The 23,078-nt window shown below is 66.8% G+C and overlaps 1 protein-coding gene across 5 annotated transcripts in view; it reads right to left on the bottom strand.

Annotated features, from left to right (window-relative positions):
- The window catches only part of KIF26A (kinesin family member 26A), a 40,069-nt gene extending 20,935 nt beyond the window's left edge, over positions 1-19,134 (bottom strand). For 3 of the 5 annotated variants that reach the window (XM_032345460.1, XM_032345461.1, XM_032345464.1), the window contains exons 1-3: positions 18,972-19,134; positions 16,140-16,385; positions 5,406-5,858 (exon numbers count right to left, since the gene is read on the bottom strand). In XM_032345460.1, the coding sequence (XP_032201351.1) occupies positions 5,406-5,858; positions 16,140-16,385; positions 18,972-19,109 (837 nt within the window). In that variant the 5' untranslated portion in view covers positions 19,110-19,134. Of the gene's footprint in view, positions 1-5,405; positions 5,859-16,139; positions 16,386-16,734; positions 16,939-18,971 lie in introns of those variants that run through there. The other 2 variants (XM_032345462.1, XM_032345463.1) reach the window with 1 other exon arrangement.
- Between the last annotated feature and the right edge of the window lie 3,944 nt (positions 19,135-23,078).

The raw sequence follows: 23,078 nt of genomic DNA, 5'->3' as shown, positions 1-23,078 counted from the left end.
CTCCCCGGGGAACCACGCCTCGTCCCCAGGCCTCCGAGGTTCCACTCAGCCCCAGGAATTGTGGACAAGCACTGTCCTCTAGGCCCACTGGGGAGGACAGGGGTCCCCATGCTGACCAGACATGGGCCTGCCTGGTGACCCTGAGGGTGAGGAGCCCAGGCAGCAGTCACATCTGGAAGGCTCAACGTCCTTGGGGGTCTCCCAAGTGGCACGGCCAGAGCCCAGGGTGGGGCTACAGGACAAGCCACCATATCCCCAGGAGGAACATTCCGAAGGCGGTCCTGCCGCCACGGCGGAGGGTCTCACCCTGCCCGGCCCACGGTCAGCACCAGCTTCCAAACCCCTCCTGGGACACAGTAAAACCATGTCTGCAAAGGAAGGTCACAGAGTGCCCCTTACTTTCAGCTGGAGGAAAGGCACACAACACCCTCCCCAGCTGAGAAGGGTGAACCTGAAACAGCTCAGGCCCTCACCCACCACACCCTGTCCCCTGCCTTGCCTCTGCCTAGAGAGCAGGAACTCCTATGCAGCCCTCAGAACCCAGCCCAGCCGGCCCTCTCCTTCCCCAGGCCCCTCCCTGCACCTGCCTCGTGTGCCCTGTCCAGGCCTCTCTGGCCCACTGACCCCGCCTCGGCTTCCTTCAGCCTGTCTAGTGCTTCCTGCACCCCAGCCCCGGGAGTCATGGGGCCATGCTCAGCGTCACGGTTTCCCTGCCGATGGCTTTCACGAGCACCTTTCATGTCCTCTCGCACGTACCTGGCCTCCTATGTCCTTGCGCTAACACCCTGCCGCCCGTTGTAAGTGCCCCGTAAATGTGTCTCCCAGGAGCACACAGCCTAGCGGGGACGCAGACACAGGACAGACCTAGCCCACAGCTGGGAGGCGACCCCTGTACCTGAGGGAGTCGGGGCTGCTGGGACAGAGGGGATACCAGCTCACAGGGAACCTTCCAGAAGGAGGGTAAGCCAGGCCTAGACCCAGCCATCAAGAACCAGAAGCTGCTTCTCCTCCAGGGAGCTGCACGAGTAACGCGGCAGCCAGCCTCACGGACACACCGCCGGCCCCGCCGTCTGCCTGCGCCCCTGCGCCCGTCTCACACACACACACACCCTGGCCTCAAACGTGGGTTCCTCCCGCACCCCCAGAAGCACCTGCTCCCTGAGAAAGAGCGGACTCGAACGAGCAGAGCAGAGGGAAGGGTCTGGGACATTCTGCCACATCCACAGGGACCGCTGGGGCGGGCGCTCCTCAGAGCGGGGCTGGGTTCAGAGGCTCGCCCACCCCGTGCCCACCCTGGCTCCATCCAGCCCCCGGGGTGTCTGCCATGGTGCCCAGGCCCAGCAGCCCAGGCCAGGCCGGGTCACTCTGTTCAGTGAGGCACCCTGGACAGCAGGGGACCGAAGCAGGGGTAGGGTCACAGAGGGGACAGAGCCGCCGCACCATGGCCGTCCACGGCCACTCCGTCCACGTCCGGGCCAGCCCACCGTCACATGCAGCCTGTCCGCCTCCAGCCAGAACGCTCTGACCGCACCCGGCGAGGGCGCAGGCCGCCCGCACTGACCTGTCTCGGGAGTCCCACAGGCGCCTCGGCTCCACCGTCCCACGAGCTGCCGAGACATGGCTCCGGCCACCGGGCTGGCCCCTGCCGATTCTGCCAGAAGCAGAAGCCGGGCATGCCAAAAGACGCCGGAGGCGGCGGGAGGGAGGGGGCGGGAGGGGCGACCACAACAGGAGGACGGAAGAGAGGGGTGCGGTGTGGGGGGCGGGGGCGGACGCCGAACAAAACAAGATGGGGGCGGCGGGGAAGCCACGAGAGAGAAGCACGAGGACAGGAGAGCGCGAGGCAGGCCGCGCCGTGCCACGGGCCCCCGGAGGCCCCCAACTCCCGCCAGCACCGGCCGGGCGTGCCGGGGTTCCGGGGAGCACCGTCTGGGAAGCACCAGACTAACCCTGCTCAGGAACCATCTGGGCCCGAGCTCTGGCACCTGAAGGACCACATTTGCCTGACCCTCGGGACGAACACCTCACTGGGGGCCATCTCAAGCCGGGCGGTGGGGACAGCCAAGGGGGCAGGGGGCCAGGAACAGCGAGGCCGGGGTCGTGCAGACGCTCTCAACCCCGCGCGGGGCACTGGCGGTGCACTGGGCGAGCCCAGCTGCCTCTCAGAGCCTCGCCTGATCACAGACAGGGCCTCAGGCCAAGGACGTCCTGACCCCAGCAAGCGCCTTGTCCCACCCCCCACCTCCCGTCACAGAAGCAGTTTCCCCGCAGCACGTGGAGGAGGAGGCTGTCGGGTCGACGTCCATTCTACAGGTGGGTAAACTGCGGCCCAGAGCGAGGGACCAGCAATGGGCCAGATCAGAGAGACAGGCCAGAGCCCTCCACCTCTGCCAGACACACTCCTGAGGCCGGGTGGACACCCGCCTGAGACCCGCCGGGGACGGCAGGGACGAGGGGAGGCGAGCAGGCTGCTACAGGGGTCAGCGACACCCCTCCCAGGGCCCCGCCAAAATGACCTCACCTCCTGTCTGTACATCAAAGACATGTGCAGCACCTCCTCCAGGAAGCCCTCTAGCTTCCCTACCCAGGCCGGGCCTCCACTGCCCCACATCCACGGAGCACCACTGGACACTGGGGAGGTGGAATGAGCCAGAAAGGGCCAAGCTCTGGGCTCCCAGACGAGCCCAGATGGCCACGCCCCCGACCTGACCCCACACAGGCCACAGGGCAGGCTCCTCCCAGCCACAGCACCCAGAATGTTCCAGGCCCTCAGAGCCTTGCTTCCCTGCCCCCCTCCAAAGACCATCCCTGCCACAATCTGCCTCCTCCCCACACACTAGATCGGAGGGCTGCTGCCCGGCCCTCCCAGCTAGCCCGACCGGTGTCGCGCCCCGGGCTGCGGATGGGCCATGGGAGACCCTCACCGCACACCCTCCAGGAGCATTTCCTCGCGACGGCTGAACATTCCAGAGCCACCTCTAGCAATCGATGCCCCAGTTCCGGGGAAATCTCCTCATCTGAATCCTAAAGTTCTATTACGCGTCTAATAATCTCCCCACTGATCGCCAGCACGGTCGTCTAAGGATAAATCCATTCTCGCCCGCCCCGAACGCGATCGATGTGGACGTGAAACAGAGAGAAGCTTCAATGGCCACGTTTTACAACGTGCTGGCTGCTGGCGGGGCTGCCCGGCCAGAGGCCAGCGACACCCGCCTCCGGGGCCCAAGGAGGCATAAAGCCGGCCCACGCCGGCCGCACAGACCCTCCTTGCTCCCACCGGCAGCTCCTGTCCCTCCTCTCCCTCCTGGGCACGCTCCCCGGGAAGACCAACCGCCCTCTCCGCCCAGCACTCCAGGCCCCAGTAAGACAAGCATTCGGCTCCCTCCCCGGGTAAGGATTCCTCCGGCTATTGCCAGTGGCCACCACAGTCCCTAGGCACCTGACCCAACACCTCATGCTGGGCCCGCCATCTCTGAGGCTTCCCACTGGGCCCAGCTCAACGTCACTTCCTCCAGGAAGCCACCCGGCTCTCCTGAGCTTCCCCGTCAGCTCAGTGCTGCCCCCCAGGCAGCTCAGCTCTCAGGCCAGGAGGCACCGTGCGCGCTTGGTGGGGGCTGGCTGCCTCTTCCTCCCTCACCCCAGGACTCAACAAAGGAGGAGTCAGAAGCAGCCAGACCACACCCAGGGGCCATCTGCACACCAACCAGAAGCTGGTTCAAGACCCGAAGTTCTTCCCTGAGCCCCTGTGCCCCCCATCCCCAAGCTGCCAAGGGCTAGAGAGGCCCCAAGGACACAGTGCCCTCTGGAGGACTGGCCCCAGCAATGGGCCGCAGGATCCAGCTTCCAGCAAGGGCAAGATCTCTCCGAAGGCTGTGCTGGATGTACTGATGTTGACCTGGCCCTGGACTTAAAAGGGCCCACGAGCCCAGGGCGGGGACAGGGCAGGGTCTGTCCTGCTTCAGGACTGTATGTGACCTTACCCCAGCAGCTGGGGACCCTCCCTATGCCTCCATCTGCCCAGCCCCATGGGGCACAGGGCCCATAGGGAAGGCTTACCGCTGCTCTACTTCGGAGACACTCACTGGGCAGCCTGTGCAGCCAGCTCTGCTGTGACTGGAGAACGACTTGCTTTCATACTCAGCCACGGTCTCGGCCTCTGGCTCCAGAGGAGGGCGACACCGGTGGAAGTCGGGGTGCTTCTCCATGTATCCGCACACACCATCGCAGCCTGTCCCAGGCCCCCAACCTCTCTTCCACCTTCCCTGCTCCCTGTCACAGCCCTCCCTCCTGACAAGGCTCACACCTCCAGGGAGGCCTCAGGCTTCACACCTCTGGGCCTCCACACAGAGGGTTCCTTCTGCTTAGAAGGTCCTTCCTACTTGTTTGCCTGATGAACCCTGTGCTGGGCTGTCAGTCCCAGTCCGCTAAAAGGGTGGGAACCGCCGAAGGCACAGACCTTCAGGAGAAGGTATCCCCTGAGGCTCGGGCAGAGCAGCCTTCCCAGGGCGGCCCCCAAGACAGTGAGCTCACGTATGACCCAAACCAGCTCCCCCAGTGCCCCAGGAGAATCCCCCTCCCAACTCCTATCCTGGATAGTTTCTGCTTGATGAAAAACTGGGGGCATGGCAGACACTGGGAGAAACCACCAGAAGCCCAGCCCTGTGACCGGTGGGAATGCGGCCGGCCCCAGCTCCGCCCTCCAAGGCCGGCCAGCTTCATCCCAACCCACGCAAGTGACACCAGCCCAGAGCTTTGCCGGAGGACACATGGTCCGAGTCCACGGCAACCACAGCACCCACTGGTGCCCAGAGCTGGTCCCACGGAGGCCATGCCCCCTGGTGTGGGCAGCGATCTGGTGCACCTGAGAGCCTCTGTGGGGGCCACTCTGCAGCCAACTGAAAAGAGGTGTCTCCTGAGAGGCCACGGGAGCAGACACAGACCTCCCCCACCACCTACACTCCAAGCTCTGCCCGCTGAGCCACAGCCTCGGGGGCACCTGGCATGGCAGCTGCTGGAGAGCCCCCCTCACAAGGAGATGCTCCCCTGCCACTCACCCTGAGAAGGAGGGTCTGACCTGTCCCGGGAGCCCTCCCGCCAGCCCACGGCACCACACGTGCCCTCAGAAGCAGGGGCAGCCCATACCCGTCCCGGCCATGCCCGCAGGGGCCTCACGAAGGGAGGGCACCGGGGGCACGGGAGGACTCTGCCCGCGGGGACCCCGCCGGCCGGCTGGATGCGTCCTCCCCCCATGTGCTCGGCTCCTTGACGAAGCGGGGAGCCGCTGAGCCTGCACAGTACGGGCCATGCAGAGACGTGGACGGGACCCCCAGGAGGGAACCCAGAGTCGGACCCCGTGGCCCGGTGGCCTCAGGAGGCCAGCCACCCACCCAGCCGCGTGGACTCACCAGGCAGGATGGCGGCAGGAAGCTGTTGACCCTCGAGACGCTCCACATGCCCTCCAGGCACTGCTGAGCCTGGATGGTGACTGTGCTCAGGGCTCCGCCCAGGCCGGCCGGGGCCACCGACACCTGGACGCTGGGCCCAGAAGGCCAGGCCAGCCCCTTCCTCTTGTCCGGCCCCGCCCGGCCCAGCTGCCTCGCCGGCGGGCCCGCAAGCACGGACGCATCCCGCAGGCTGGTCCCGGAGCCGGGGCTGGAGGGCACAAGGCCTGGGCCTCCATGGGGGGCGTCGGGGGCGTCACGGCTGGCGGGAGCCTGCAGCAGCCGCAGGGCCTCCCGCGTCAGCTGGGTCAGATGCGTGGCGCAGACGTCACAGCGGCGCTCGGCCTCCGGGCGGCAGGCGGGCAGGACCCCGGGGGCCGGCAGCTTGTCGAGGAGCAACGCAGAGAGGCAAGGGTCCTGGGGGAGGGAGCAAGGAACAAAGCGGTCAGTGCCCGGGCCCCAGGACCCTGCCCCTGGGGCCTCACCCTCCACAGCACAGGCTGCTGTGCCACCCTGGGCACAGCTGGGGCCGCTGCATCACCCCAACTGATGAATGAGCCCCCAACGGATTCGTCTGCACGAGCCCAGCAGGAAAATAATTATCGGAGCTTCACAGGGAGGCCAGCGGCGCCCCGACAGCTCCCGGCCTCCCCCGCCCTCATTACCACACTCGCTCCCGGAGAACGAGGCTTCGGCACGCTGCCCCCGTCCAAGAGCCAGGCCACCGGGAGCCCGGGCCAGGGGGTTAAAAAGCAGCCAGGAGGCCAGCAGAAAGCAGCGCCAGACCACCCCCCACAGACTTGATGTGTGCAGTTGGCACCCCGGGGCCCCCGCAAGTGAGAGCGACGTCCGTCCAGAGCCACAAGGGCCCTGGCTTACAGCTCTGCTCCAGCCCTGCTCTTTCCCTGCTGGAAAGAGAAGTGCAGTCCCAGGCTCACCCCTCCCACAGAAGTCACCAAGGACACCGGGAGGGGTGAGGACGGACACACCGGGGCTAGCTGGCAAGGAGGCAGGAGGCTCCGTGCCCAGCCCGCTCGACCACAGGCAGGGACGTGGTCCCCGGGGCCTGTGTGGCATGGTGGCTGCCACTGCGGCCCTGTTCCCCCCGCTGTGCACTGCACGAGGGGCACACATGGCTGTCTCTGTGAGCCTGATGCCCAGAAAGGGTGAAGGACAGGAGCCAGGGCAGCCCAGAGCCTGGAGGTCAGGGAGGGCTTCCGGGAAGAGGTGACACCTCTGGAAGGAAGAGGAAGAGAGAGCCAATCCTCAGAAGGAACCTCACTGGAAAAACGTTATCAAGAGTCCTAGTCCCAGGGCTCATGCCCTGTCCCTCGACCACCCCACCAGGCTCTGACGGGGCGCCTCCCTGGGGCAGCCCCGTGGGGATCAGGCTCTAAGCCAAGGCCAGCTCCTCCCCTCCCCTGGGAGGTAAGGCCCAGCCACAGGTGCCTGCCCAGGGCAGCCCCTTGACAAAGCACTGGCCCAGCCCAGCGGTGGCCATGACCACCCAGGACTTTCCCAGGGCTCTCCAGAGAACCAACCTCAAATGCAGGCCTACGTCTTCACTGTGGCCAGCTGGGCCACTCGGCTGGACCTCAAGCTGCCCCCTCCCTGACCCCAGCAGGGGCCTGCGACAACTTCCCAGGGCTGGAGCCTTCCCCTACCTGGCCCCAGGCCGCTCCCTACAGCTTCCCCCAATACACCCATTACTCAGAAGAGGAAACTGAGGCCACCATCCCACCAGGTGCATCTCATTCACCCCAGCCAGGCTCCCCAGCCCTGAACTGTGGCCCGCCCAACCCCACGCACAGACCCTGGGGACCAGCTATGGGGGGTGGCCTTGCTGAGAAGGGGCGCCGGCTCTGCCATCCCTTCCACAGGACCACTCGCGCTCCCTTGAAGCCCCGCATGGCCTCGGCCTCAGACCACAGCTGTCCCCACGCGCCCCAAGTAGATCAGTTCCCATGAAAGGGTGGCCCCCGGCCAGGCCCGCCACACCAGCCACCTGACTTGCGGGAAGGTCTGGATTCTCTCCGGCGAGGTCCGGAGTGCCCCGCGTCCGGTCCCCATGAGCGGACGCCCCGAGCCGCCCTGCCGCCCAGCTTCCCTGCGAGCTGCGGAGGCCCAGGGAAGCTCGGCCAGAGCCCCCACCGGCGCTGGCACGTGGGGCCACAGATGTAACCCAGACGCCAGTCCCCCAGCCACAGGCCAGGCTCGTCCATGTCACTGCCCTGCCTGTTTTCCAGGGCCCGGCTCTGATTACTCCAGCTTTTCCACTCGGCGGGAGGCTGCTAATGTGGCCGGTGCAGGGAAGGAAGGCCTGCTAAAGCCATTAGCGACTTGAAAGGCAGCCCAGCTCCACCCAGCCCCCCCCCACCGCCAAACCCCCTCCAAGCCAGACCCAGCTGCCCATTGTTCCAGTGCCTCTGCCTGGCCTGGGGACCTCAGGCCTCTGGGGGAGCCCCGTGGCACCCCCTGCGTGGCCAGCACAGAGGAGGCAGGAAGGAAAGGCAGGGCAGGGGGTGGGGGAGTTCACTGACCTAAGCCCGCCCCGGCCCCCCACCAGCACCTGGGTGGGGGGGGGGAGGGGGCGCTGGCGGCAAGGCGACAGGAAGCCAGAGCAAACCCCCCTCCCAGCTGTGTCATCAGGAATTCAGATGGCAGCTGGCAGGGAGGCCCCAGGCCCGCCAAGGCCTCAGGCTCTGGGCATCGAAGCCCCAGGAGGGCACCGAGGAGGTCTGCTTCGGTGGGGGGTGGGGAGGGAGAGCCCACATCAAACCCAGGTCCTGCTTCACAAGCCCCCAGGAGGCCCAACCCAGACACACCTGGGGCCGTCCCAGGCCAAAGCCCACCATGGGGCCACCCACCCCTCCCCCACCCTGGTAGCCAGGGGGCCCCCATCACTGGGGAAGGCCCAGCTGACACCCCAGGGCCACAGGGACCTCTTGGCACAAGGGCAGGGGCATCTCTAAAACCTTTGTCTCATGTCATACGCACGAGACAGAGACACAGAGCTCTGCCCTGGGTGACCACACAGAGACCCCACCCGACCCCAAGCCCCTCGGACGGAGGCTGGGCCGGCTCTGGGCAGGGCAAGGCAAGGAGCGCTCGCTGCTCAGATGAACTGGGAAGGCTGGTGGGGCAGCCTTCTCCTCTTCCAGACACGGGGCCTCCGGGCAGCTCCCAGTGTCCACAGGCCCGAGCCCCAGAGGGGATGCTGGCCCATTTTCAGGAATTTTGACCCCCGAGAACACCAGCGGCCACACGACTCATTCCCTACCCCTTCTCTGAGCCCAGCCCCTTCAGAAAGACAGTGATTACCCCACCGCAAAATATTACTTTTCATTTCCTCTCCACAGTCTAATTAAACAGATATTTTACTTGCATTTGGAAAATGTTTTTCTTAATTTGATTCAATTTAGCATTGCGCACCACCCACCCATCACGCCGCTGGGGTTTTAGGGAGCCCACCCCCCCTTAAAGTAACGACTTGCCATGTTTCATCTCCTTTCCGGGTTCTCCAAGTTGCTTTAAGTAATCTTTTCATTTTCTCCCGCATCGGAGGCCAGAGGGACTTCTCCGGGGATGAGCCGCCGGGAGAGGCCTCTCCCGCCCAGGCCCAGCGGAGCCCACCCACAGGGCGGGACAGGAGCTGACCAGAGCCCCAAGCTGAGGCCAACACGGGAGGAAGGAAGGGGCTCTGCTCCCCGGTTGGGAGAAACCCCCAGACCTCAGAGCTACAAGACGACTCTCCCTGGGCCGGTCACCCTGTCTTTAGAAAGGGGGCCCACTGGCAGACCCTCTAGGGGAACTAAGAGACCCAGACACCATGCCTCGAGGAGCGCCCTGAGGCCTGGGGGTGCCCTTCCCTGGCCCCTCCCACCAGCCAGACCCCTCACCAAGGCCCCAACGGTCAGCCAGAGGCCCTGCCCACCCATGTCCCCTGAGTGTGGCAGGAAGACCTGGGACCCCTGAGCCAGACCGTCACCCATCTGCCGGCCAGAATCCTGGAGAGCCCTCCAGGCCCCTGAGTCTGCAGTTCCGAAAGCCCCAGAGAAGCCTCCAGCTCCCTCCTCTGCCAGAGGCCAGGGTGGGGAGAGCGGGGGAGGGGTGCAGCCAGGCCCACCCAGCGCGGACTGGCACCTGGCCCCGAGGCCCCGTGCCAGGCACCAGCCAGCTGGGCAGCTCAGGACACACACTAGTTCATTGAGACCCTTCAATGGCCTCCCCTGTCCTCCACCCAACGCCACACAAGCATGGTGGGGACCGTGGCGGCCGAAGGCAAGATCAGCAGGATGGCCTCGACCAGGGGAAGGGGACGGAGCCCGGCGTCCCAGGACGCCGCCACTCAGAGGAGGGGCTGCACGCACTTCCGGGAGCCTGGGGCTCACCCAGACGTGGCTCTCAGTCCGAGTCTGCAGGTGTGGCTGCAGCCCCCAGGGACCTCATTCTCATCCAAGCAACGGGCACAGCAGAGTCTCACCACGAGGGTGGGGCCCACGCTGTGCCCTACAAGCCAGGCCGTGCCCAGGGCTCCCGATGCCACTCAGCAGGGCTCGGAACCCCAGGGAGGCTGGGAGGGCCAGCCAAGGGCAGGTACAGATGCGGAAGAGGAACCTGCCCCCGAGCCGGGCCCTCGCGCTCTCCTGCTGGGAACCTCGGCACACAGCCCCTGGCTGCAGCTGTTGAATCAAAGCATGCCCCCGGACACTCCAGGCCGCAGCCTCTGCTCCCGGGCTGGAGTCTGACTCCCGTCCACCACACCCTGACCCTTGACCCCATCCTGGTTTCCCCTGTGTCTACCTGGCACCCTGGGACAGTCTCCATGCGTGCTCCAGCCACCCCCATCTTGGAGCTCCTCGTGTTCCCTCCCCCAGGGACCTCCACCCCCTCTCTGTGGGTGTAATTCCAACCGAGATCAAATGCCACTTCCTCCAGGAGGCCCTCCCAGATGCCCCGCCGCAGAGCCCTCTCTCCCAGGCCCACAGCACTTCAGTTACCCCACAAACCCTGGAGGGAGGGCAGCCAGGGCGAGGGTCTTGGGCTCCGTGGGCGCCCCTCCGCCTGCTATTGCCTCCCTCACCACGTAGGGTGGTCGGGCTCAGTGTGCTTTCCTCAGAGGCCTGCGGCCTTCCCATCGGCCCAGCTCCCTGCCCGCTCTCCGAAGCCCCACCGGCCAGGTACCCCGGGTGTCCGCCCTGAGGCTTCTCTCCCCACGAGGCCTCAGGGCGTTCGGAGAGATGAGGGGTCCCCCTCCCCACGGGGGCAGCCCCTCCCACAGCACGAACCCAGCCAACCCTATTCGCTGATCCCCCGGCGGAGAAGATGGACGCGAGGCAGAACGGACCCCACGGTCATCTCGGGATCCAGCACGCAGACACACCACCGCCAGGCAGCCCCCGGCCTCCAGCCGGGCCACTGCGCGGGCTGGATCAGAGCCAGAGCCCAGGGGCCATGGACCCATGTCCACACACACCCACGCCGCTGGGAACCACGTCACTCCCCCTGCTACGCTGAGCCTGAGCCTGAGGCCCTCGGACCAGCGAGCTTGGGCAACAAGGCTGGGGATCAAAGTGTGGAAGGTTTGAGAAGGAATGGGGCCCAGGGAAGGGGACCCCAGGGACGAGATCCGGAGACCCATGGCCACATTAAGGGCAACCACCAAACAAGCCACACAGAAATGGCTTCCAGACAATCCCTTGGGTTTTAGACAGGCCAAGTCTGTGCGGCTGGGCTCTGGCCTTGCGCTGTAGCTGTGAAGGGGGGACAGTGACTTTTAGGGACAGGCCGACCCTGCCGCCCTATCCCCAGCAGGGTATTGGGCAGGCCCACGACCGGCAGGTTCCACCTGGAAACGGGCAGCAGCGCAGGCCAGCATCCATCACACAAGGTCGGAGGGGAACACAGAGCCCCTGGCCCTGGGCCACGTGGAACTATACATCTGCCAGCTCCAGGCGCCTGGCAGAGCCCACCCATCCCTGCCCCAGCCCAGCCACAAGAGCTGAAGCCTGGGTGCTGCTGGGGGTTGGGGAACTGGTCCAAGACCAGACCAGATGAGGCCAAGAAGCCCCTCCCATGGAGGGCCAAGGACCCTGCACATAGCCCCATGGGGGTCCCCCAGCCACAAAACGTGACACCAAAAGTGAAACTCCCCCCTTTTAACCCAGGGGGAGCAAGGGACTCAGCCCTCCTGACCCTGCTCCTCTCCACAGAGAGGCAGCGAGGCCGGTCACCACCGCACACACCCCTGGCTCAGCCCTACCTCCGAGAGCACCCAGAGCCCCTCAAGCAAACTCCCTCCCGAGAGGCATGAGGGCTGGGACTGCAGGGCCCACACCCGGCCAGCTCCTTCACCCTGCCCAGGCTTGGTCCCCTGCGGTGGCCTGGGAGCCTCCGAGCCGCACAGACAGATGCCTTCCCAGACGAGTCGTCCGAGCCCCCTGCCAGCTGGGAGACCGCCCAGCCAGCAGCCCCAGGAGCTCCCGCCCCTCAAACACCTCCTCGGCTGCTCCTGGGGCACACTGCGCATGCCAGGGTCCCGGTCTGTGGAGCCCCAAGGCAGACAGGGCAGCCCTGGCTCAGAGGCAGTCCCAGAAACCGGCAGAGCTCAGGCCAGACTCAAAACAGTGCACAGAACAAGGATTCAGGGACCCAGAGCAGGCAGCAAATGTCCCACACCGGGTGGGCCAGGCTCTGCCCTGCTCTCCCGGGACCAGAGGCCAGTGGGACAGCAGACCCAGGATCCCACTCTTGCATGTCAGTGCAAGCAGAGCTGAAGGCCATGGACAGAGCCTGGAAGGCTTCCTGGAGGGGGGAGTGACAGGGGAATGCTGAGCTGGCGGAAGTGCCACCCCCTCCCCAGGAACCACAGAGACAAGCAGGAGGGTCTCCAGGACACCAGCCGTAGGAGCCTGGTGAGGTAGGAGCCTGGTTAGGTTAGGACGGCAGCCGGTGCCCCTCCCCAGGAGCCTTCAGACTTGGGGTCCAGCTCAGTGCAAAGCCAACGCCTGGGGGCTGCTAGAGCAGTCAGGGACCAGCAGCAGTGGTCCTGGAGCCCACGGGGGGAGGGGGTGGGCTAAGACGAGGAGACCCCCTGCCAGGGTGAGGAAGAGCCTGCAAGGGCTGAATGAGAATTGATCCCTGCCTCCCCCAGGGGCACTAATCCCTTCAGCAGCAGTAATGACACGGCCAACGTCACTGGTCTCTGGGAGAGCCACCACCTCCGCAGGACCCGTCTGATGGCCCGTCTGATGGCAGGGCAGGGTGGGGAGGGGTGGGGGGGGTTCCGGGCCTCCGCCACACCAAGGAGGGTAAGGGTCGCCATCCTCCACGGGGGCTGTCACCCGGGGTCGGGGAGGGGAAGGCAGGAATCCAGCCAGGCAGCGGTGGGGCTGAAATCCGCAGGGGTGAGGGAGGAAAAGCCTGGTCACTTAGTCATTCAACAAACGTCTCCGGGTTACCTGGACCCCATGCCTGCCCTGACAGAGCTCCCGGCCTCGGGGCAGCCCAGAGGGCACAGAAGCCACACAGTGGTCAAGGGGTGTAAAGGGGCTGAGAAAGGACCAGGTCAGGGGGCAGCAGTGGTGGCCTCCCAGAGATGGGGGAAGGGGAAGGGGAAGCTCACGGGGTAGGCGGAAGCTCATGGGGTAGCCCCTAGCCAACTTCTCAGAGGCAGGGCCCCCTGCAGAGGGGGCACAGGGAGCTCAGAGCACGGAACTGGCAGGGTGGTCTGGGGACGCTGGGGCTCCGGGGAGGAGAAGGGTGTCTGTAGCAAGGCCCACAGTGGGCAGGGCCCCGGGAGGCTGCGGAACAGTCCAGAGGCCATGGCTCCAGGACATGGAAGGGTCCTGAAGGGTCACCTGAACACAAGGCCTGGGGAACCTGGTAAGAGAAGACGAGGGCGCACTGGGGCGGCGGGGGGGGGGAGGGGTGGATCAGCGGGGACTGTCCAGCCTGAAGGCCCCCGTCTGGGTGTCTCTGCACACCCAGGCCCACTGCCCTTCCAGGCACGGGTAGGACACCCTCCCAGGCTACACTTGGGCAGGCAGAGCACGTTCCCTGCCCGTGACCCCCAGCAGCATCAGGGCACAGTGTTATCCACTCCCCACAGAAGACCTCCCTCATTGGGGACCACAGTCACTCTCACTTCCCCCATGGGGAAACTGAGGCAGGCACAGATTGAAGAGAGGACAGAGGCAAGGGAGAGGCAGGCCACCTAAAGCCTGCGCAGGGTTCCAACTGCCCCCATTCGATCCCAGGGGGGCCAAGACCCAGGCACAGAATGACCCTCGAGCCCACACCCAAGCAAAGCAGTGAGGGCTGGGCTGTCCGAGCCGCCGTGTGCGGGCACTGCTCTACCTGCCCACGAAATGGGTACGAAACGGTCCCGGGGCTCCACAAACCTGCCCCAGGCCCCAGAACAGACAGCTTCTGCCAGTAAAGAGGGAGGGCAAGGAGCCAGCTGGGCAGAGCCCTGGCTGGGACTCCAGGGGCACAGGATGGGGTGACCTGGGGCTAGCTAACATCCACTGTCCCTCTACCCTCGAAAGCCTCCCTCTCCACCTGAGATCAAGCCGGAACCCCTAAGGGGAGCGCCTCCAATAGCCAGGGTGGGGTCTGGCTCCAGTCCCATCACGGGAGCCCAGCAAGGCCCCCACCCGGAGTCTGAAGTGCCGTCCTTATGACATTCATCTCTGCCTGACGAACACCAGGAACGGCCCTGCGGAAAATCCTAGAACACCAGCTCCGTGCTCCAGTGCCGTGCTGGCCTCAGAACAGAGCCTAGGGCTCCTGGACGTGGGCCAGGCTCAAAGGAGCACCGGGCTCACCCAAAGCCGGTCACACACAGGTCCCCCCAGCTACCTCCCTAACCAAAAGCAGAAGCAGGTCCCTGCACATGTCCCAGAGCACACCTCGCAGCCCTCCCTGAAGGGAATTCTGGGGCAGGTGGACCAGGCCCCAGCTGAGAGTCAGCCGGGATGCGGGGAAAGCCTGGGTTGCCCAGGTCAGTGACACCTACCAAGGTCCCAGGGTCTCAGGCCCAAACCCCCATGTCCCTTGGCCTGGGTGGCTCAGCCCTAGGGCCTCGAGCCCCCCAAGATCTGCTTCGACCCTCACAGGGAAAACAATGAAAATGCTTGGGCAAAGCACCCTCCAGGTTGGATCCCACTCCCAGAAGGGCCCCAGGAGGCTACACCCATCTGACAAAGGAGGAAACGCAGCATGGGAGGGGCTGCAGACCAGGAACAAAGCACGGGACCCCGTCTGCTGGGTGAGCATGCTGCTGGGTACGAGGGGCAGCCAGGAAATGGGGTGAGCCCCCACCTGGCACCGAGGGGTACTGCCGAACTCAGAATAGGCTAAGGCAGGTGCAGGTGCAGGAGAGCACTCTGGGTGGTCAGGAGGCTTCCCTGATCAGTGTGGGCAGGAGGAGACCACAAAGCCCCGCCCCCGCCCCCATGAGGGGCTCTCCCCACCAGGACCCCACTCCCCCAAACCAGCTGGCCTCACGCCCAGCACCACCGGCAAAACCCAGCTCAGTCCCTGAAGCCCCTCCTCTCCGGGGCCTGTTTCCCCTACTAGGTAATAAGACCGCCCAGGAGCTCTGACAGGCCCCCAGGAAGTCTGTCCCACACCCTCTCATGGGAGCCTGCGGGTCCTCTGCTGCCTCTCAACCAGATTCAGGCCATCTGGGGGCACAGAGCTTGGGAAGGCTGCATCCCACTCAGAACTGCAGATCTGGAGGGTGCAGCCCCCTCCCCCACCCGGGGCAGGCCGCAGGTCCCCCCCTCCAGGCCATAGAAACCAGACTCACCTCCCTTCCCCGCCCTGCCCAAGACAGGAACACCGTGGGACCCCCTGGAACCCCGGCGCTCGCCCCATCCCGCCGGCGCCGGCTGGGAGAACTATATTTAGCTTCAATGGGGATTATGCAGACTTCCCAAGAAGGCTTTCAAAGACTGAAGGTCCGGCGGGAAGGGCTTCCTCTGGAGACCCCCACCTTCCCAGGCTTTGCAAACTTCCAGGGCTCATTGTTCCTTGAACAATGGTCCCAGCTCCTTCCAAGACCAGGGCGAACCCATTGGCTGGAGAATCTGGCAGAGCCCCCTTCACCGGCAAACACCTAGGCTGTTGGGGCCCAGCCCCTCCGTTCCCAAATGGGTGGCCACCACCTAAGGTGGCAAAGCCCCAGGCTGTGTCCCACACACAATTCTTATTCATGACCCAGGGAAAGGGGGAAGGCAGGGCCCCCCTCACAGCGCCAGGCCCCCCTCTGGTCCTCCAAGCCCTCTGGCCCCAGGTGTGCAATTTTCAGACACCTGGCTGGGGGCCCAGGAGCCCCAAGGGCAACAAGGCGCGGAGTAACCTCTTGCTGCTGGCAGGACAGGAGCCGTCCCGCCCAGGGTGGAGTCCACGCCATCCCCGACTCCCTTCCCCCTCCCAGACACACACTGGGATTCCAGCTGTGGGACATCTGTGGCTCCGGGGAGAAACGCCCGCCCAGCCCCCCTCCGATCCCACCGCGGAGCCTCTTAGAACTGCTGCAACTCACGCACAGCGCGTCACAGAAGGGGAAACCGAGGCCCAGGGAGCAGAAGAACTAGTCGAAAAACGCTCGGTGCAACGTCGCTCCCTCCGGGACCCTGGGTCTCCCAAGTGGCAGCCCGGGAGAAGACGGTCCGAGGAAGGTCCACTTACCCGGAGGGGCGTCCCGGACCCGCTGACCAGCTTCCACGCCTGTCGCTTGAGCTCGGCGAGCTTCGTGTGGCAGTGGCGGCACCAGCCACCTCCGCCCGCCGAGTGGCCCTGCTCGGCGCCCGCACCGGCGCCCTCGGGCGCAGGGCGGCTGCCGCATGGGTCCTGCTCGGGCCCGCTGGGCAGCCTCTTGCGGGAGGACACCTCCAGCAGCTGCAGCGGCTCGCGGGCCGGGCCGCCCTCGGCCACCTGCGGGGGTGGGGGCAGAAGGGGACGTGAGCCTGGGCCCCCGAGCAGCGCCGCCCCGGGACCCAGCCCCGCGGACTGCAGGACGCAGCGCGTCCGGGACGCAGAGTGCGGCACTCGGCAAAGTTCGGAGCGCGGGCCGCCAGCCGGCCGCCCACCCTCCGCGCGCAGCCGCGAGGTCGGGATCGGGGTCCCTCCCAGCAGGAGGCCCGGCGTCCCCCCCCCCCCCGCTCCGCTCCAGGCGCGGCCCCCAGGGGGCGCATTGCACCCCGCGAGCGAGCATCCTCGGCGTCCGGGACTCCGGCTCGGGGCGCCCGCCGCCGCCTCCCTCTCGTGGCCCGGCCGTGCGTACCGCGGGTGCCGCCGCGCACAGGGGGGAGCCGCGGCCGCCCATGGCCTGCGCGCGGGAAGGGCCGCGCGGGCGCTTCGGGCGGCGCGGGCTCTCGGGGCCGCCGCGGCTACGTGATCCGGCCCGGGGGAGCCCCCATGGTCCGGCCGGCCGCTCCGAAGTTGGCGGCGCCGGCGAGTGCGGGAGAGCGCGCGGCGGCCGCGGCGGCGGGAGTGCCAGGGAGGCGAGGGCGGGGCAGGGTGGGGGCGGGGCTCCGGGGGCGGGGCCGGGGGAGCCGGGCTCCGGGAAGGCCGGCCCGCCCCGCCCCAGCCCGGCGCTCGGCGGCGCGTGGGGGAGGGGGCCCTCCTCGACACGCGGCCCCTCCCACTCCCAGGACCCCAACCTGTTAGGCGAGTCCCAGCCGGAGGGAGGGGCGCAGGAGGGCCTCCGGGAGATAGCCGGCGCACTGGCGCGCATGCGCTTCCCTGCTCCTCTCCCGGGACAGTGGGGTCCGCGCGTCCCCGGGGACGCCCCAACCCGCGCCTCACTTTACGCGCGAGGACACTGAGGCGGCAGAGAGAAAGGGCCCAAGGTCACACAGCTAGGGAGGACGAGGAAGGAGCTGAACCCCGACCCCGACTCCCCCTCGCTTTTCCCCGCAAATCCCGCGCGCTCCGCGGGTCGCGGACCACCCTTGGGGTCTAACAATCGCACGTAGGTGCTCGTCGCCGCGGGGTGCGCCTCGGAACGTGCAGCGCCTGCGTCCGAGTCTGCTTCTCGGCGAGTCTGCGAGGGGCACGCGTACGGGGCAGCCTCGCGTGTGCAGGAAAGTGGGTGCGCGCTGCGCGCCCGGGAGGCCGGAGGCGGCGGCGCGGCGGGCCCGGGGGATGCGCGGGGGACCTGTTGTCGCCGGCCTGGCAGATGGGACTTAGCTCCGGAATTAATTGCCTGTTTGTCTCCGGCTGAGAGGTCGCCCCCCTTCTCGGCGACCGGTTGCTCCCGCTCCAGCCCGGCCCGAAGAGGCGCCGCTCCCCGAGGCGCAGGCCGCTCCGGGTCCAGGCTCCGGGTCAGCCCGACAGCCCGGGTCCCGCTCTCAGGGCGCGGCCGCGAGCTTCCCGTGGCGCGAGCGCCCCCTGCCGCCCGCCGCGCTCTCCGTCCCGCGGCTCCGGGGAGACCCGGCGCCGCGAGTCCCGGCAAGACGGTCCGGGGCCCAGGAAGGGCCCAGCCAGAGAAGGGGCCGCGGGCGGGCGGTGGTCCGGTCGGAGACCCCGGCCCGCGGCTCCCCGCGCAGGCAAACCCTCACGCAGTTCGCACTGCTCCTTGACTGGCCTGCGCCCCCCAATTACGTCTTGCCCCGCACCCTTTTACTTGGAATGTCCTCCCCGTCCACGCACGCACTCCCCCAAAATGAACAGTGGCTCGTAACACCTTCCCGCCCTGCTTTCCGAGTCTCTTGTGGTCCGCCAGTGATGGGGTGCGGGGAATAAAGTGGGCAGGGGCTCCCCACTCTGTCTCCGCAGTCCCACGGCCTCCAGCGCCTTTCCCCCCCGCCCCAGCCGGGGCCCGGAAGCTCGGGCCGTGTCCTATCTCGTCTCGGCCGTGGGGGGGAAACGGGCGTCAGCCCCGTCCGCGTCTGGGTGCCGCGGGGCCGTCCCGCGCCGCATGGCCTTCAGACAGCACCGGTCCCCGCCCTTCAGTTAGTCTGGGACACACGCGCGCGCACACACACGGGCCCGGGGCGTGCGGCTCTGAGCCACGCACACAACCCACACAGGCGCCCGCAGAAACGCCCTGTTGCCGACGCCCCCCGGGGCCGGTCTCGCCCGCAACTTCCGCGGGTCGGCACCGCCGCCGCGCTCGGGGAAGCACACGTACGCACACCCCACACCCGCGCTCCGGGAGCCCGCACACAGCCGGGCAGAACCCGCAGGTGCACGCAGGACCTGGAGTCACCTCGGGGACCCCGGGTCTGCCGCGAGACCCCTGGCCCCCGGCAAGGCGCGCAGTGGGACCGGAGTCCCCGCGCTGCTCTCTCGGCGCCAGCTGACCGCCTCGGCTCCCCAGCACAGCCTCGGGGGAGAGGGAGACGCGGGCAGCGCTGACAGGGAAAGAGTGGCCGCGGGTGCCTAGCGCGGCCTGCGGGACGCCGCCGGACCTGCTGCCTCCTTCCCGGCGCCGCCTCCTCGGCCGCGGGGGCCGCGCGCGGCAAAGTGGCGGGACAGCGCCTCTGCCGCCCGCGGGTCCCGCCGCTCGGCCCTCACCTTGGCTCGCCGCCGCAGGAGGTGGCTGGTGAAGCCCAGGATGATCTCCGAGTCCAGACAGAGCGCCCCCATCTCCAGCAGGCTGGGCGCCTTGCGGGGCGCGCCGCGGGGCGGCTCGGGCGGCCCGGGCAGCGCCATGGAGGAGCGGAGCGCGGGGAGCGGAGCGCGAAGAGCGGCCGGGAGCTCCTCCCGCCGCCGCCGCCACCACCGCCAGCACCGCCACCACCGCCACCGCCACCGCCTCCCCGCTCGCGCGCTCACTGGACGCGCGCCCGCCGCCGCCGCCGCCGCCGCGCCCCGCACCGCGCAGGGCCGCCCGCCAGGCCCCCAGTCCTCCGCGGTCCGCGCCCGCGGCCCCCGCGCTCGCGCCGCGCCGCGCGCCCCCGCGCTCCGGCCCCGCCCGCCCGCGCCCACAGCGCCCCCTCCGCCGGGCAGACCAGCCAGACGCCCGGCCGTGCGGGCCGGAGGAGGAGTGGGGGCGCAGGGAACCGTAGGCCCAGTTGCTGTGCGGCGGGGGACGGCGGGGGACCAGGACCCGGCCTGGGGCCGCACTCCCTGCCTCGTGGGCCCCTGCCAGGTGCCTGGCCCGGGAGCTCAGGGCTCGGGGAGGCGGCGCTGAGCAGGACTTCTGGAAACCTCTGTGGACAGGGGACACGTCTCCGCTCTTCCCCTCTCGAGTCCGTCCCGGGGAGTCTCAGTCCCTGGAGATGCGTAGGGAGCCCAGCGGCTTTGTGCTCCCCACTCTGGCCATGCCCGGGAACGCCCCTGTCTAGGGTGGCTGCACAGAAGCCCACATCCCAAGCCCCAGCCTCCGCCTGTGGACAGAACGCCAATTCCGCCACCACGAGCAGCTTCTCTGCCCCTACCAGACCCCTCTGGCTGCTCCGGTGACTCCCCATGGGCTGGAAGACTCTTGCTGGTCTCCTGGCCAGGCCAAATTATGGTCGGAGCTGGGGATGGATCAGGGGTAGATCTGCCCAGATAACAACACCAAGCCATGCGTGGCTCCTATTGTGTGCGGTCCCCAGGAGGAGCGGACAGAAGGGGTCAGCGGGACACCTGCTTGGGGGTGGGGGGCATTGGGCAGGCAGACAAGGTTGCCTACATAACCTGGGTCCCTGGGGAAGGTCTTCAAGTGCTAAGGGGAGGTGGTGTCCAGAATGGTGCTAGGAGGGTGGGCCTTGAACAGGACCTGGAAGGTAAGCACCAACCGGGAAAAGATTGGAGAGCAGTCGGGGCTGGGGGTCAGCATGCTGGCCCTTCCAGAAGCCCTGTTATGCAGATGGAAGGACCCAACAGCTTGGCTAGGGTGCTATCACTGGGCCAGCCAGGCCATCCCCTCGGCCCCATGGAAGGACCATGGACTCTTCCCACCCCCCCCCAAATTCCCTGTGGCCCAGGAGACCCTGGTGCTCCCCAGGTTACTCCCCTGACCCCCATAGATGGCCGCTGAAGGAGACAGTTTCCACCTGACTGCACCCAACAAACACATGGTCAACATCTTATCTGTGGGCCTCAAGGCCAGCGACAGCCAGCACCCTGCCCCAACCCAGGCTTCAGGTCAGGGGAGACACCCCAGGAGGAGCTGTCCCCTCTCCACCCCCATCGCCACCCTGGGCCTGGGATAGAGATCAGGACAAGCTGTAGGAGGGGCCTGAGTCCCGCCCCTCCAGCTCCCCATCTCCAGCCCCCTCCTCTGGGTTCCTAAAGTCTGGATTTAGGGGGCACTGAGCTCCAACAGGCCACCCTGGGGAACTCCCACCTTCTCCCCTCCCCCCCCAGAGGCAGGCACTGGGGAGAACTGTCCTGGCCCCCCCTTCTAAGACCCCAAGCCTGGGGGTGGGGTCCCTGCAGTGGACCCAGCTCTTCTGGGAGGAGGCTGCCCGCCATCTCAACGAATTGATTAAAGTCATCGTGTAGATTTTTTTTTAATGTTTAATTTACCAAGCACGAGGCACGGGTCAGAACTGTCCCTGGGGAAATCTAGGCCAAGGGAGCAAAACAGAAAACCCCCTGCAATCGCGCAGACTTCTGATGGGATTAATTGCTGGACTCAGCTTCCGATCTATTTCAGGGAGGCAGAAGGACACTGGCCTGGCGTGGCCAGATTCCGGCATCAGGTGTGGGGAGCCCTGAGCCCAGCATACCAGCATCTCCCCAGGACCGCAGGGACAGTAGGAGTCCTTCCTGCCCCTCTACTCACAGACTAGTCCCTCCTGGGCCCAACGCCCTGTGGTGACCTCCAGCTCAACCCCACAGCAGGCTTGAAAAGAAGGGGCCAGTCCTCTCGGTCAGCAGTGGGAGGGCTGGGCAGCCCCTCGCACCCTGACACGCCCCACGGTGCCCTCGGGAGAACTAGCAGTCTCTGCGGTGGAGGAAAACTGGACCCAAAGCCTAACACTTGACCCACCGTGACAGCGCACACAGATCAAAACCCAGAGCTCTTAGAAAGAAGCCCCAGACACACGTAGGGTAGGGGCGGGTTTATCTTTCTAGAGATTTCTGCCACTAAAGGCCTGGACCCTTTGGGGAAGAGTCATTGCCTCCGAGAAGAGGAGATGGTGCAGGCAGGGAGAAGCTTACACTTACCCATCACGTCCCTTCGCGTGGTTTTACCTCCTGCGGGACCGTAACCGCGGCTGTGAGTATCTAATAAAGAGACAGGGAAGCGTCAGAGGGCCTGAGGTCAGAGGATCTGAGGGCATGCCCTAGAGATGCACTCATCTCCTCCACGAGGGGGAGAGAAGGAAATTTCCCCCTCGTCTCAAGGGAGCCTCGGGACCCTCCCACGCTTCCGCGGGGGGCCGGTCGGCTCACCAGGGTCCCCTCGGCACCCCTGCTGAGGCTGGGCTGGCGTCCGCAGTGGAGGAAGGATGCCCCAGGAGAGCAGCCAGGGACGACCACCCAGCCGTGTCCACGAGGGAAGCCCCTCAGCCCTGAGGGCACCTTCGGGTTGGGAGAAGAAGGCCACTTGGCCCAGCCCTCCTTCGGGGCGCTGCGCGCTGGGGGGAAGGCAGTCCGCTCTGCTGGCATCAGCGTGGACCACACTCTGCGTGACCCCCTTGACCGTCTTCTTGGGATCCCTGTTTTGAAGCGAGGGAATAGGCACCGAGTGGCAAAGAAACCGGCCAGAATTTGTCCCAGGCCAGGCCTCCATGATCAAGAACCCTTCTGTCCTGCTGCCTCTTTGCCCCCTTCGCCCCCAGGGCCTGGCCTACGTGGCCTCCGGAGTGCCGCTGTGGAGGCGCCGAATGGACGGGGCCCTCACCGGGGAGTTCCCAGCCGGGGGCAGATGCAGGAGCCCAAGGCGGTCAGCCCCACAGCCTTCCGCAGGATCAGGGTCTGTCAGGTAGAGAGGGAAACTGGCAGTCCGGCCGACTCCCAGAAGAACGGGGACCCTCACTGTGCCAGTCCCACTGCTCCTCCTGCTGTGTGCCCGCCCCTGCCTGGCACCCAGAGGCCAGGAGGGGCCTCAGCCCCAGGGCACTCAGACCGCAGCAGGCGCTACGGCTTCAGCACCTCGGCCAGCGCCCGCAGAGGGGCGGGGCTGCTCCAGGGCCCGCAGACCTCGCCTCCGCTCGGTGGGGGTGGGCTCCAGGAAGGGGGACCCGCTGCGGGGGAGGGGTTCTCCATCATTCATCTGCTCATTCACTCCATGCAATCAACCTAGAGTCGGCCTTGACTCCCGAATGCCCTCACTGCCCTCACGTCCTATGCACCAGGACCTCCAGTCCCTGCTACTTTGGCAGCATGTCCAGAGTCAAACCCCACTTCCCACCGCCTGTGTCTGCCAACCTCCTATCCTGCAGCAGCCCCCACCAGGGGAGCCTTTAAGAAGTGGGTGAGACCACACCACCTCTCTGCTCAAAAGCCCAACTTCCCGCTTCTTTCCCTGTGAGCCCTTGTGTCCCGCAAGCCCTCACCGACCTCCTCACTGCTCCTAAACTCAGGGCCCACCGATGCTGGGGTGACTACAGGGGTGCTGCTCCCTACACAGCCACGGGGCTCTCTCTCTCCCGCTTCAGGAGTCTTTGGGTAGGTCCCTCAGCAAAGCCTTCCCTGCCCACCACACCTGCAACTCCAGCCCCTCCCAACGCCTCCCGGTCG

This window comes from Mustela erminea, chromosome 5 (assembly GCF_009829155.1).
Source record: "Mustela erminea isolate mMusErm1 chromosome 5, mMusErm1.Pri, whole genome shotgun sequence".
NCBI classification, from domain to species: Eukaryota; Metazoa; Chordata; class Mammalia; order Carnivora; family Mustelidae; genus Mustela; species Mustela erminea.
Note: the sequence above shows the minus strand (reverse complement) of the source record. Positions and strands in the feature narration are given on the sequence as shown.